Source organism: Sapajus apella, unplaced genomic scaffold (genome assembly GCF_009761245.1).
Source record: "Sapajus apella isolate SASKATOON/1434 unplaced genomic scaffold, GSC_monkey_1.0 scaffold14, whole genome shotgun sequence".
In the NCBI taxonomy this organism is placed as follows: Eukaryota; Metazoa; Chordata; class Mammalia; order Primates; family Cebidae; genus Sapajus; species Sapajus apella.
The window spans coordinates 28,867,913-28,883,344 of NW_022436954.1; the positions used below are offsets into that span (position 1 = coordinate 28,867,913).

Here is a 15,432-nt window from a genome sequence, read left to right on the forward strand (position 1 = left end):
GAGGTACTCATAGGAGACTGGAAAGCAGGGAAAGAGGAGGATTCTCTTGCTGTTTTTCACCTTCTGCAGGCCTTCTGGAGGTCCTCAAGCACTCTGACCCCCAGCCCGAGTGCCCTTTCAGTATGCAAAGCACTAGGTGTGAGATTGTCCCATATCAAAGGTCCAAGTATCAGATAAGAGGCACCCTCTTCAAGTAGGCCTCTCCACATAGGACATGTCCTATATTTACTGATTGAGTCCTATATCCTGTGTTGACTTTGTCAGGATGCTCTAAATGCCTTCTATTCATATCTTTCAGTAAACTACAAAATATTGCCAGTTAGAGCTATGTTTCTGCCACAGTAGTTAAATCTTAAGTCACTTAAATACAATATAACTAAAACCCATACCTCCGCAAATAAAGTCCATATGATTTCTACTGGAGATTTGGCTGAGGGTAGACCTAAAGGGGGGATTCAGAAGAAAAAGTACTGATTTTTCATATTCAAGAAAATAAAAGATGAGGCAGGGTGCAGGGGCTCACACCTATAATCCTAGCACTTTGGGAGGCCAAGGCAGGTGGATCACCTGGGGTCAGGAGTTTGAGACCAGGCTTGTCAACATGGTGAAACCCCATCTCTATTAAAAATACAAAAATTAAAAAAAAAAATACAAAAATTAGCCAGGCATGGTGGCAAGTGCTTGTAATGTTGGCTACTCAGGAGGCTGCAGCTGGAGAATCGCTTGAACTGGGGAGGCAGAGGTTGCAGTGAGCCCCGAGATTTTGCCACTACACTCCAGCCTAAGCAACAGAGAGAGACTTCATCTCAAAAAAATAAAAAGAAAAGGAAAAGATGATTCTTTGGTCCAAGTTCCAAGTCATGAACAAGTAACCACCATTTATTAGAGATAACGTACAGTTTGAAAAATCAACCAGTGACAGACTCACACCAGTAACCTTACATCTAAAAGTTAGTAAATCACTGATAGCCCCAAGCTTGTGAAATTCAGCCAGTCAGTGACAGCCAGGAGATATTCAGTATAGCAGCTCATAATGCTATGTTGAGCATGTTTTCTCATTAATGAATGTTTAGTGGGCAAAAGAATAAGTTGGCCATGACCATGGTATAAACTGTTACAATGTAAATGAAACACAGAAGTAAATGCAAGGAATTTTATAAACAAATTCTGCAAAACTAAGAACCCTTAAGGAGAGCCAAATCATCAGGAAAGTATAATTAAAGAAAGAGGCAGTAATGCAGATGACGGGCGATGGATGCAGCACACCACGACCGTGGCATGTGTATACCTGTGTAACAAACCTGCACAATCTGCACATGTACCCCAGAACTTAAAGTATAATAAATAAATTTTAAAAAAAGAAAAAGGTAGGTAATTTGTGTGCTGCTTATTTAAGATATTTCAGATAAAGAATGATTTTTATCATGTTTTATGTGATATTCCTATTTTATTTCAATGTATATCTGCATAGGCAATTAGAAATAATTAAAACTTAACTTTTTTGTTATTTTTCAGTTTTACTGTAGTTATTTCCCTGGTTTTTTGTTGGTGGTGGTAATGCTGATGGCAGTGGTGGTGTGTGTGCCTGTGTGTGCATATGTATGTGTGTGTGTGCATGTGCATGCACGTGCTAAATCTGGCAACCCTACCTTCAAGGTTTTGAGCATCTGCTGTGTGTTACCTGCACTGAGATACAAGCACCCCAGCTGTGAGGTGTCCTCTTTCAGAGATCTCAATGCCAACTTTGTGGGACCTCTCTTCAGAGATCAGAGCATTGGGCCCTCAGGGGCCTGTGGAGCACCAGTCAGTGGTGGCTCCTCTTTCTAGCTCTGAGGTTCTATAACCACAGATCTTCTCCCCTTTGCTTGCATAGCCCTAGGGTGATAACTATTTCTGCAGTCTGTCTTTGTTCGGACTGCTGTAACAAAATACCATGGACTGGGTAGCTTATAAACAACAGAAATTTGTTCCTCACAATTCTGGAGGCTGTGAAGTCCAAGATCAAGGTGCCAAGCAGATTCAGTGTCTGCTGAGGGCCCACCTCCTGGTTCATAGATGGCACCTTCTAGCTCTGCCCTCACATGGTAGAATAGGCAAGGCAGCTTTCTGGAGTTCCTTTTATAAGGGCACTAATCCCATTAATGACCTAATCACCTGTCCAAGGCCCCATCTCCTAAAACCATCATGTCGGGGGTTAGGATTTCAACATATCCAGTTTGGAAGGACACAAACAGACCATAGGACTGTCTTGATTTCTAGACTAGCTCAGCATTCATCCGTTGCTATTTCAACCTTCACATATATGTGTAACAATTCCTCATATTAAATCTCCTTTGAAATACATAGCATGGTTTTCTGCTCCCCCGTAGTACTTGGATACTCTCAACTGTGTGTTATTCCAAAAAAAAGAGTGTGAGGAGAGAGTGTCCTCTTCCTATTTATACTCTCCTCAGCCTGTTCCTCAACTCCTGGGTGCCTAGTTGCTTGGCCAAGGCAGAAGGTAATATGGTGCTAAGTAACTTGTAGCCCAAAACAGCTAAACCTACTAGGCTTGTAGATGTCATCAGGTCACTGATGGACAGACTGGCACCATTGGCCAAGAGTATGAGCTTTTTCAGTAACAGTGGCTACTGGGTGTGTTGATGAAAGAATTCCTGGTTGGGCATCCCTGGTCTTTTGGGTGGTTCGATTACTATGGTGGGTTAGAGCATAGATTCAATGGGCTATGGTAGGTAGATATGATGCCCATATATGCTTGATCAGCCTTTTAAGGCAGCTGTTTTCCTCTAGATTTTGTCACTTACAATCTTTTCAGTGGGGGGGGCATCCCATAATTATGTCCCAAAGGCACATAATTCAGTCAATTGTGAATTATGTCTTTAGGTGGCCCATGGCCTGACCAAATAGCTAGGCTATTAGCGATGTTTCTGTGTGTGATGGCTATGGAAATATGCCACTCAGATCTCCTGCTGCAGGTAGCATAGTTGACAGAGAGTGCCAGTTTGCTGCCCACCATGCTTTTGCATCAAAACCATACTTCCCCTGGGCTGCTTCCAGCCAATGGCTGAGCATGGCAGGGGATTAGTGCAGGTCAATTCTGTGGGTCTCTGGACTTTCTAATGGGCAGCTTTGGCTCAAGTGCTCTCCATTGGCCTGGCTGAGGCATTCTCAAAGCTGCAGTCCAGCCTGAGACTGTCCCTGGCAAACCTTCTTTCCTTCATCTTCTCTTTCCACAGGTGTGAGACCTGCATTGTGGTCTGAAGGCACTCCTTCCCTACTCCTACTCCCTCTTATGAAGGATAAAATCCTTCATAAGACTTTCCTACCCTCTGCCTAGCTCCGTAGTATATCTCTCTTGAATGTAATCCTATCATCACATTTGTTTTTTGGAGAATCCTGGTTGACATATTGTGTAAAGGTTCATTTCCATCAATCTGGGGAGCAGTATGCTCTACAGCCAAGAATAGCACCTGAAGTTTGGCCAATTATTCAGCATGAAAGCATTGCAGGCCTCAGCAATTTATGGCATTGGTATTCCATGGAATTTTCCCATCTCAGAGTCAAGCAATTTCACCAGTGAACTATGCTTCTTGTCAGATGCAAGCCTTGTCAAAGAGGCTCAATAAGCCAATAGCTTAGGTTTAACAGTAGGTGGGTCTCTCCATGTCTAATGGGTGGGCAGCCACCTGTTGTTCCTGAAGTTGGCTAAGGTATTGGGGACCAGACTTGGACCTTAGTTGTAGGTACCATTTCTATATTGCTACAGAACTTTCTGGGTATCTCAGTTCAGACAGGACCCAATGCAAGGTGACAATGTCAGGTGGCAGAGTCATCATTTTTCCTTTCAGTGCCATTCTCTTTTTCCAGAATGGGCTGGTTTCAGGCCCAGCAGCAGAAGAAAGTCCTTGCAGGCTGGTCCCTGATAAGAAGGTGGAGTCTCATTTCCATGAGAGGGGAGACCCCCTTGCCTCCTTCAATTTCACCTTCTCCCTCCCTCCTCTTCCAGATAGGAAGGAGGGTGAAGAAGAAAAAAATAAATAAAATACCAAAGAGCTGAGAAAATGACTCCCTTGTTAGTTCCCAGCATCTCTGCTATCTGTTAACCTTGAAAGAGCTGCAAATGAATGCTATCTCTGTTGGCTGGAGCCCGGCACTGGTTCACGCTCCCACGTCTCCCCGGACCAGGCTCCCTCCTGGAAACACCTCTGCCAACAAACAGCTTGTTGCTTTTGTCTTGTCTCTGTGAGCCCCCTCCCCTGCTGGTCCCCGCTCAGGCCACATATGAATTAGCAAATCAATGAAGCCAAAAGACTGTAAGGTTGGACGTCCAGCAAATGGACAATGACATAGTTCCACCTCAGTTTCCCCTTTAGCGTTGTAAACCTGTAAAAGAGAAGAGAAGCTGCAGCTCGGGGAGCTCGGTGAATGAGACTGTAGTCCCCCCACAGCTCCCGGATGAATAAAAAGCCACTTCCGTCCTCAGTTCAGTGTTCGAGAGGTTTGTTTCCTGCACCTCCTGCTTCACCAAAGCCTGCAATCACTGTGAGATTGATCACTGATATCTGTAATTCCATCTGAATACAATAGGAGGCTCCAGGACAAGATTTGCTTTACTGATGCCTGGATCACTTTCAAGGCTTCTTGCCGTAGGTGTCCCTTCCTCAAATAGAGTAAACGATTGGGTAAATAAAGCCTGTTGTGGAATTTCCAGGTATCAAGGGTGTTGTTTCCAAAACAGGCCAATCAGAGGTTAGGCATTCATCTCTACAGCAGGTCGTGGCCACAAGATCAGAACTTGGACTTTCATAGACCATAACATGTCGTTTGGGGCTGTCACACAAGAAGCCCTCAAGAAAGTCACATGGGTGACAGAATTGCTTCTTCCTTGGAAGCCCATCCATCTTTGGTCAGCTTTTCTAAGCTGGAATGAAATGGAGAGCACACAGTACGTTTGGTGGTGAGGTCATTAAGAGAGTGGAATGTTTGGCCCCAAGCAGCAGTTCCCATTTTGTTAGTGTTTGTTCCGCTCTCTGACAATGTACAATGCACTCCTGGGGAGTTTGTTATGGTACTGCTTGCCTTGGTGGATGAGGGCAGGCGATATCAGTCAGAGTCCTCACAAGAAACAGCCAAAACATTCAAAGGAACATAACTAAACAGAATTCAGTGGGGACGGTACTAACAGAGGCACGAATCCGATAAGGGAACTAATATGGGATGGTGAGGTGCCCAGGGATTAGTAACAGCAGGGAGCTGCTACCAGCCCTGAAAAAGCAAGAGACACAGTTCTGGCAGCTGGAGGGAGGGAACAGTATCATCAGAGCCGAGTGAGCCGGAGGTAGGAAACAGGGCGCTGACAGGAGCTGTCTCCACAGAGGAATACAGCCGCAACCAAAATCCCAGGAGGTGGAGACTGAATAACTGAATGTCACTTTTCTCTCTCATTGTTCTCTCTCTGTTATCTGAGTTTCTCTCCTGGAAGCCAGATAACAAAGAAGCCCAGATGAAGGAGTACCTAAAGATCAGTCTCCCAGAGCACGGAAAAGGGTAGAGAAGGTATAAAGACTTTTTTTTAAGCATTAGCTGGGTGTGTGGCACAAGCCTATAGTCCCAGCTACTCAGCAGGCCAAAGCGTGAAGATCAGTTGAGTCCCTGACATGGAGGCCAGCTTAGACAACTGAGCCAGACCCGTCTCTAAAAAAAAAACAAAAAGAAGAACCCCAGCATTAATCTATCCAAGCCTACATACCAAGTATCACGAATGGCACAATTCTACTTCAGCCACTCTTAGATATCAGACATTGCAAGAACAGTGGCCACTTACCTGTTGAAGCCTCAACAGGGCATGGTAGGATTCCAAACACTAGTGGCTTCCCCAGCCCTCGGGCTACCAAACTGGTGGACAGCGTTGTTCAGCACTCTGGCCTCTATTATGTTTTGGATAAGAATACTGCATTTTTTCTCCACCTGGTAGAAAGCATTGTTTCAATGATGCAATCTTGGCAGGCTTCTGGATTACAGGCCATTCTTGGCCACATCCTTAGCCCCCATATTAGAAGCCACAGACAGGGGACACTTTAAATGTATCTTTTAAGAAGATCCATTCACCATGCACCCAGAAGATTCCTATCAATACATAGGCTGCAAGAAAGCAAGAGACGTATCACAGACAAAAACAAAGAAAGCAGACATTGGTTTGGCAAATTCAGAAATATTTAGTCTCCCTTAAGGAAGGAGCAGGGAACCAAGTCCTAGAACTTAGCATGGATAGCTGCTGGAACTGTGCCTATAAATCTGTTACATCCAGTCCAGGCTTCTCATTAGCCATGAGTTTGTCCGTGGTTTTGCTCCACAGGAGCAGGTAAATCCATTCCAGATTTTTGTGTCACCGAGCAGCCTGGCTGCTTTTCTAAGCAGCAGTGGCAGTCCCTAATCTCCACTCATCCCTCTCCTGAATATTCCTGGGCTCCACAGGGGCGGGTCTCTTTTTTTACCAATCACCGGCAGTCTTGCAGACCAGGGTTTTTCCCTGGGTGTCACACTTGTTTGGGGGAGTTAGTGCCCAGCAGTCCCACCGTGATCCTCCCACCCCTTTATCTTCTGTGATCCCAGATGCAAGGGCTGCCTCAGCACAACCAGGACTGCTGACGCCTGGGCTTGTGTGACAGGGCCCCCATAGGAGATAATGCTTTTGGTTCTGGGAAAGCCCAGTTGGACAAGGGCAGCTCTTAGCACCGAGCCAAAGTGGAGTTTAACCTTCACATGTGCAACTGCTTTTCAGAGGCCACAGACACACACTACTAACGCCATGTGGTATAAATACAAATTGATGGGGACGGGGGATACAAGCAGAGAAGGAGGGAGCATGTAAGCAACCCCTTCTCCCCATCCCACCACCCATCCCAGCCCCTAGCCTCCCTGTCCCACTGAGAGATGTGCCTAGGCTAGGCAGAGAGAGACTGGATTCATTTCGTAAAGAGTTCAATAGAGAAGGATCAATTTTTTTTTTTTTTTTTTTGAGACAGAGTCTGGCTCTGTCGCCAGCCTAGAGTGCAGTGGTGCAGTCTCAGCTCACTGCAACCTCTGCCTTCCAGGTTCAAGTGATTCTCCTGCCTCAGCCCCCTGAGTAGCTGGGACTACAGGCCCATGCCACCATGCCCAGCTAATTTTTGTATTTTTAGTAGAGACGGGGTTTCACCATGTTGGCCAGGATGGTCTCGATTTCTTGACCTCGTGATCCGCTTGCCTCGGCCTCCCAAAGTGCTGGGATTACAAGCTTGAGCCACCACGCCCCGCCCAGATCTTAAACTATGTTTCACAAATGCTGGGGCGGAAGCCAGGGATCCAGGGCATATCTAGGTTGCCTTTTAGTAGGACCTTCTGGATTATCCTGTTCTGCCTCTGAGCTAACTCAGATCGGCTGAGGCAGCGAGTTGCTAAATCATGAAAACAGGGTAGAAAAGGAGTTTCCAGGGCCATTTGAATTTGCCCCTCCCAAACCAAACCATTAAGGAGTGTCTGTCACTTTCTAAAGGGTGGGTATGGCACTGTGTTCAGCTTGATTCTCACAGTCCTGAGCCCAGATGCTTGGACTTGATAAGAATTAATGTCTGAAGGATTTATCTAAACAGCCAACGGGAACCTCAAAGCCGATGAAGCTAAGATGTGATTACCAAGGGTAGGGTGCTGTCTGCTAGGAGTTACTCATAGACAAGGTGTCACTGGGGTTCTAAAGGAAACATGTAAGACTGTGTATTTCTCAAGCATTGTCCCTCTCTACTCCTGAGGAGAAACATTTTTTAAAAAAATTCTACATCTAAACCCTTCTGTTAGAACCTTTCTGATCTACCATAGAAATTACAATGGTAAGTAAATACTATGTTAGTGAAATTCCCCCATGACCTTTAGAAACCAGCTTCCAAAACAATTAGTAAAGTCAGAGGGATTGTTCCTTCCACCCAGACCAACAGGTTCTGGAGCCCTTGCCCTCAAACTTAGCCCTGGGAATGTGAACAGCCAAATCCTGGACTTTCTCTTCCTACCTATCCTTTTCCCAGCCAGTATTGGGGGCAGGGTCACAGGGGGTGGGGGAAGGGCAGTAGGAAGCCCCAGCCCAGGAAAGGGCTCTCCTGGGTCCTGCCCACCTGCATTGCTCCCGCAACCTCTTCCATCTGCCTCATAACATGCTGGGGAGAAAACTGGAGCCTGAGCCAAAGCCTCCTCTCCCGAGGGGCCTGGGCTAGTGCATCAGGGGCTGGCAACCCAATGGCACATTGCAAGGTGGGAAGTGGCAGGGCCTAGCAGCCTGGAAAAGAGGGGCTGAGGGAGTATACAGAAGCTCTAAGCCCAGCTACACGGGAGAAGCAAGTCTTCCACCTGGTCGGGAGTGGTGGCTCACACCTGTAATCCCAGCACGTTGGGAGGCCGAGGCAGGCGGACCACTTGAGGTCAAGAGTTCGAGACCAGCCTGACCAACATGGTGAAACCCCATCTCTACGAATACAAAAATTATTAGGGTGTTTTGGTACATGCCTGTAGTCCCAGCTACTCAGGAGGCTGAGGCAGGAAGATCACTTGAGCCTGGGAGGCAGAAGTTGCAATGAGCTGAAAGCACATCACTGCACTCCAGCCTGGGTGACAGGAGAGAAACCCTGCTCCCAGAACAAAAACAAAAACAAACAAACAATAAAAAGGGGTGCACTTTTTTTTTCTTTTTGTATCAGGCTCCAATATGGCTTACATGGCACTGTGGGATCCCGTTTTTGTTTAAGAGTTTGGTATTTTGTTCACTGTGAAATTTTTTTGCATTAATTTTTATTTTTTAAAATATTGCATTAAAATGTTATTTGATTATTCAGTTTTTTGACACCTCTCCTTAAATTTTATGCCCCAAGCAAGTAGCTTTCTTGCCTCACCTTAGTTCTGGCCCTGACAGTACAGAAGCGTCATACTTTTAGTCTTCAGCATTAGGGCATAGCTCCACCAAGTTCAAGTGCAATAGGACAGCAGAAGCAAATGCAGTGCACCTGAACCTCTTCCCAGCGTTAGGATTTAAAACAGGTGTCCCATCTGAAGGATAAATGGAGACAAACATAAATCAGGATCCAATAATTTTGTAAGTGTTTGCCTATATAAAAGGCATGGTTCCCCTGTAAACAGAAATGATTCTGTCTTCATTCATCTATTCAACCTAAATTTAAACTTTCTAGTTGCTGAATACCTTGCTAAGCCCTGAAATTGGAAAGATTAGTAAGACTGAGAGTTTACAGTTTGATGAGAGAGCCACAGAACAAGTAATTGAAATCCAATTCAATAAATGTTCTTCTAAGTATGTGCATAAGCAATTTAGAGGCACAGAGATGTAGGCAGAGTTTTTTGTTGCTGTTGTTCCGTTTTGTTGGCTGGGTGGTACAGGTTATAAATATTTAGCAAAACCATAAATAGAAAGCATTAATGGTATGAAGAATAGAGGAAATGGATTTTGGGGAGGGGTGGGCTGGGGTATATCACTTCCACTCTTCCAAATAACTGAGAGAAACTTTCTTCAGGATATGGAAATGTTTGGAGAACTTAGTGACTGATGCATGTATAAGCTTGGGAAATCCACATTTATTATCTGACCAGGCACTTTACATAAAGCTTTATCGCCATCCTTAGTTAACCAGAGGAGGGGTGGTTTTAGAGATGACAGACAGTCTGAGATAACCTAGGCATAACTGCTCCAACATTCCACTGGTAGTAAAATAAATAACAGGTGTGTGAAGTCCAGGTCTGTCTGGATTCCCCAAAGCCCCTTACACCATACTACTTTTGGAAGAACAATGGAAAAGAAGAAATCAGGCAAGTGATGTATGGATCCATTATACTTCTCCCACTCTCATTTTATTTTTATCTTTATTTTTTGAGACGGAGTTTCACTCTTGTTGCCCAGGCTGGAGTGCAGTGGAGAGACCTCAGCTCACCACAACCTCCGACTCCTGGGTTCAAGCGATTCTCCTGCCTCAGCCTCCCGAGTAGCCGGGATTACAGACACGCACCACCACGCACAGCTAATTTTGTATTTTTAGTAGAGATGGGGTTTCTTCGTGTTGGTCAGGCTGGTCTCGAACTCCTGACCTCAGGTGATTCGCCTGCCTCGGCCTCCCAAAGTGCTGGGATTACAGGCGTGAGCCACCGCACCGAGCCCCCAGCTGTCATTTTAATACCACCTAGGCAAAGCGGAAGAGCAGCCCTCTTCTTGCCTCCATCAATTATGCCCTCTGGGAGTCTCAGTTCATCCCTTCACACGCGGGATACTTAACCCTGTGGGATCTAAACCTTGGCCAAAATAAATTTTGAAGCTGGAAAAAATCCACACTGTACACTTGGCATTGCCCTAATAGGCTGAAAACAGCCAAGACAACCAAATTAATGCACAGCGGCTGAGACTCACTTCTGCACACATTCTACTTAGAAAGACGGGGAGGGTCGTGAAGTTATGCCCTCAATGATCATTTCCTTAATTTGGAAGAAGGGCCTTCTGCTGGCGTCCCTTGCTGATTCTCAGCTCGTTTGAGTGGACAAGTCTCGGAACGGCCCTGCTGTGTGCGAGGACACGCGGGGCGGGGAAGGCTGAGCCGGGAAAACGAGGGGTTCTTGGGTTGGAAAACAAAGAGAAGGAATGGGTTTGGGGGCCAAGGGCGTGGAGGAGTGTGAGATTTTGAGCGAGGCTTCCTGGATACTAAGTGTAAAATTTCGCAGGAGGAGCTGCGGAGACTGAGGCAGATTTTGGCAAGAGTCCTGAGCTGGGCAAGTTTACGATCCTGGATGAGAGAACAGATCTGCAGAGATTAGAAGCGGAGCGCGAAGGAAGCAGGCAGAACTCGCACTGCAGGGCTGGCTGCCGGCCCGCGGGGACGTGGGCGGGGCTTCCAGGGAGCCGCCCCTCTCGACCCGCCCTGAGGGCGGGGCTGGCCCGGCGGTTACATAACAAACCTGTGAGAGCGGCTGGGGGCGGCTCGGGCGGCGGGGGGGCGGGGAAGGGGCGGGGTCAGGGCGGGGCCAGACCTGAACCGGTCCAGGCAAGATGGCGGCCATGGAGACCGAGACGGCGCCGCTGACCCTAGAGTCGCTGCCCACCGATCCCCTGCTCCTCATCTTATCCTTTTTGGACTATCGGGACCTAATCAAGTAATGGGACGACATGCATAGCAGGGGTGGGGACACGGGGAGAGGAGGCGGCGAGGCAGAGGGATGGGGGCCGGGGCCGCTGACAGGACTCCGGCTCCCGCGGCACCAGAAGGTGACGCTAGGGCCGCCCTCATCCTGCAGAGCCACAGGGGGCCGGGGCGAGACCGGGGCGGAAAGGGCCTCGCCCAGAGTCTTCCTCCGGTCCTGGGCCCAGGCTTGCGAAGCAGCGAGAGCTCTCTCTCCCAGGCCTCGGCGAGGCCCACTTTCAAGAGAAGGAGGTAGTGGCCCTCGTACCTCCCCGACGCGCCCCGCGGACCCCCGCTGGTCCCGCAGGTGCCCTCCCGGTCGGGGTCGGTCCCGGCTGCTGTGTAAAAGCCCCTGTCCGGACCAGGCGCTCTTCCTGCTGGGTCCGGGGCCTGCAGAGTCTGGCGTCGGCGTGGGCAGGTGGGGCAAGCGAGAGGAGGAGGTAGGCAACCCCTGATTCCCTTGGCGAGACTTCCCCAGCGCCAGAATCGCTGTCAGGGTTCACTTTCGGACTTCAGTGCGTGAGAATTGTTTTGCTCTCAGCATTGCTCCGTACGGTTTGATGTTGGATTTTGTGTTTTCGTACTGACTTCCGGTGATGCCATACCGGTGACTGTCTTATCTCCTGGACACCTTGGGTTTCCCACATACTAGTATCTGTTCCAAAAATAAACACCGGTTGCTGATAAGGGTAGTTCAAAGCCCAGTTCCTTCAGAACTTAGGACTGTCTGGGATGGTGGAAGAAATGGCGCTCCCAGCCCGCCCCCCAGCTGTCAGGATTGTTTACATCCTTGACAGGGGGTGGCATGGCTGTGAGTTTCCTGTGCTACCATATATATTTGCAGAGAATGCAAAGTCGCGCTTTTAGGATAGGTGGGCGAAATTTGTTTTGTGTTTTGGATTAACCATTGGATTCTAGCCATTTGATGATTGTGCCTTGTGTTATTAGAGGTCCTTTTATAAATACAGATTTCTTGGAGTTACAGATAGTTGTTGGCCTAGCTCAGAGGTGATAGCGGGATACCTCAAGTTTCTGTTCACTACCTGTAGTCGCTACCTGTACCTGCTAGCACTTTTATTTTACAATTTAACGAACAATCTCCAACTTTTGATTGCTGCCAGAGTGATCTTTCTAAGACATATCTGGTTGTCATTCTCCTGAAAACCCTTGACACCCCTGTTTACAGACTGTAACTTAAACTTCTGGGGCATTGAAGGTTCTTATCATCTGGCTTATTATCTAAGGTCCTCCAGGCCTCATTTTTCCTCCTCTATCACTTTGCACCATCCACTCTAGCCAAATCAGACCTCTGCCAGCATACAACACACCTGCACTTTTTTTTTTTTTCCCTGTGGCTCCAGCTCTCGACCCTGCCTGGAATGCCTTGCCTACCTCTTCTCAACCTGGCAAGGTGGAGAAGACACCCTCTCTACCTCCTTCCTGCAGAATTGATTTGCCATGCCAGGTAGATGGTGCACTTCTCGATTGTAAGGACTGCCTTGCTTGTTTTTGTATTCAACAGATTTTTTTTCCAAGGGCCAGCTATGTGCCAGCCTGTTAAGTGTTGAGGGTACAGTAGTGAACAACGCAGCTAAGGCAACTCTTACGAATCTTACAGTCCAGTGGGCAAGCACATAATTACAAGAGGTGCCAAGGGCAATAAAGGAAATAGATTGCTCTGTTAAGGAATAGGAAGGGAGAGGTGATCAATTCAAATCAGAAGAAGCTGCCATATATGAAGCAAGGGCATATGCAGTTCTGGCAGTGGGAAAGTATGTTCAGAGGTTGACGGGACTGCTGTTCAACAGCGTGGCCTGATGGAGGATATAAAAGGCTGGCGTTGCTGGAGGTAGGGAGTGATTCACAGACAGTGATGAAATGAGGCTGGTGAGATCATGCAGGACCTTGGGAACCAAGGTGAGGAGTTAAGATTTTACTTTAAATGCTTTAGGTGGTAATCGCAATTTTAAACAAGTGACATGATCTCTCCATAAAGGTCTGTGGAAATAAATTGAGTTGAGTATCATTGAATTTTATCTACATAAAAGTGTCCAGTGTATTGCAGCTTTTTGTCTTGTACCATACAGCCCAGTTTTGTCAAGGGTCTAGTCTAGTGATAAGCTCTGAAGTTTTTGGTATGTATTTGCTGAACTGGATTGGGTTGGATTGGATTAGTACACTGGAATCATGTAGCATCAGTTGCCTAGTTTGAATTGAGATTATCTAATACCTTCTCCATTTCAGAGTGCTTTATTCTGAAATGGAGTGAATAAGTGCCACACTGTGCACTTATTAGAATGACCTGTGGCACTTTTGAATATATGCATGCCTGAGGTATAGATCTCAGTTTAAACCAACTGGATCAGAATCTCCAGAACAGTAGTTTTCAACCTTGATGTGTATTGAACTCATCTTTTGTGCCTATTCCAGATTCTTTTATGTTGTTTGGCTCCTAGGGCAGTGGAGGGAGAGGAATCAAGCAGAGGGTATGGAAACTGAATGCACAAAACTGGAGGAATTCCTATGTTTGCAAAAGTTAGTTTGGGCATCTCCTGAGCTTGGCAGAAAAGGATGAGGATAGTGTTTCTATAAAATCTGAAAATCAAAGAAAGGCAATTTTGTTTACTATAGATTGGTTTTCAACACATCCTGCTCATGTCCTTGACAAACCTGATGTGATTTAAGGTTCTGGTTGATTAGCTATTGCCCAAGTGAGATCTTTGAATACTTGCTTTCTATTAAGATAACTTGTCATTTCTCTCCAGACAATATTGAGTCCTAATCTTAGGTTCATTCTTTTTACAAATTAATTATGTAGGGTAGAATCTACAGGATTACAACACTGTTGTGTTAGAAATGTCTGTATAGTAAGAAAGTTATTTGCTTCTAACATTCCATGTTTTGGGGCAACTACTAACTTGTATCAGAATAGTTAGGATTCAGGCACCCTTCATAGATAGACTCTCCAGTAGTTACTTTAATGAAAATGTGGTTTTGGCAGTAATACTTTTTTCCTTTAAGTAAAAAATTTTATAAAACAAAAACAAATACAAGGTCTGTGTATTTTAGTAACATAGATCTTACAGATCTTGGGGGGAAAAAAAACCAAGTCCCTTTGTTTATCATTGAATAACTTTCTTCCTATATGTAGAAATGATTATTATCCCAGTAATAAGCATAGGAAGGCTCCTCCTTGACTTGAGATTAACTCCAGTGGTATATATGGTTTACAGATATTTTTGTGAAAAATTATAATTGTAGATGTTTCAGGATTTGTGAACTCAGTTTCACTACTCACAAGGTAATTATGCTACTTAACATGTTAAACAGGTTTTAGAAAATAGTTTTGTAATTATAGGGGTAATAAGTGAAAAATAAGAGAAACTAAAGACATAAACCAAAACAATGAATATTTTAATCTTTATTTTAAAATTGTTTTCTTACTTTCTTTTATACTATTGGTGAATCTGGTTACTGCCAGCTGTTGCTATGTCAGTCGAAGACTTAGCCAGCTATCAAGTCATGATCCGCTGTGGAGAAGACATTGCAAAAAATACTGGCTGATATCTGAGTGAGTATTCGGGGAATATGGATTTCTGAAAACTGGTCCTTGGCTTATTCCACTAGTCTGTCCTGATTCTCCTCTCTAACCCTTGTCTCTTTTTGTGGGTCTTCTCGTGCCTCCTAGTAAATGTTGGTATTCACCAAGTTTCTGTCCTTAGCCCACTGCTCCTCTCCCTCTCTGAAGTCCGCTGCATGCATTGTTGCCATTTATAGTGACTATATTTGCATGCTCCTAACTCCCAAACCTGAGTCTCCCTCCCTGACTTCCTCACTGAGCTCTAGAATTGTTTGCACAACTGTCTGCTGGACCTTCTATTGGCTGTCCCACACTTATTAACTGGATTCCGTAAATGTTAACAAATTTGACAGAATCAAAGTACAGATGACAGAAAGTGGGAGTTGTGAAAGGTGAAAGAAATGAGTAGGAATGCTAATATCTTTTCTTAGATTGAGTGGAATCAGGTAGTGACTAAAGTTGGTAAAGGAAGAAGCAGAGTTTAAGCATATTATTTAAAGCTGCAAGCTTTAGACAGAACTAAAAAATAATAGCAGAGCTATCAAACGTTGGGAGGAAAAAGAACAGGGTAAGGGGAATTTTAAGTATTGCTATATCTTCCCATGTTTCCCTTTGGGGTATCAGTAGATACATGTGAAGTTGATAAATCAAGAAGTA

General features: G+C 45.7%; 1 protein-coding gene across 2 annotated transcripts in view; it reads left to right on the forward strand.

Moving 5' to 3' along the window:
• Nucleotides 1-11,022: 11,022 nt before the first annotated feature.
• Nucleotides 11,023-15,432, forward strand: part of FBXO3 (F-box protein 3) — a 35,950-nt gene continuing 31,540 nt past the window's right edge. For both annotated transcript variants that reach the window (XM_032283614.1, XM_032283615.1), the window contains exons 1-2: nt 11,023-11,169; nt 14,677-14,766. In XM_032283614.1, the coding sequence (XP_032139505.1) occupies nt 11,066-11,169; nt 14,677-14,766 (194 nt within the window). In that variant the 5' untranslated portion in view covers nt 11,023-11,065. The remainder of the gene's footprint in view (nt 11,170-14,676; nt 14,767-15,432) is intronic.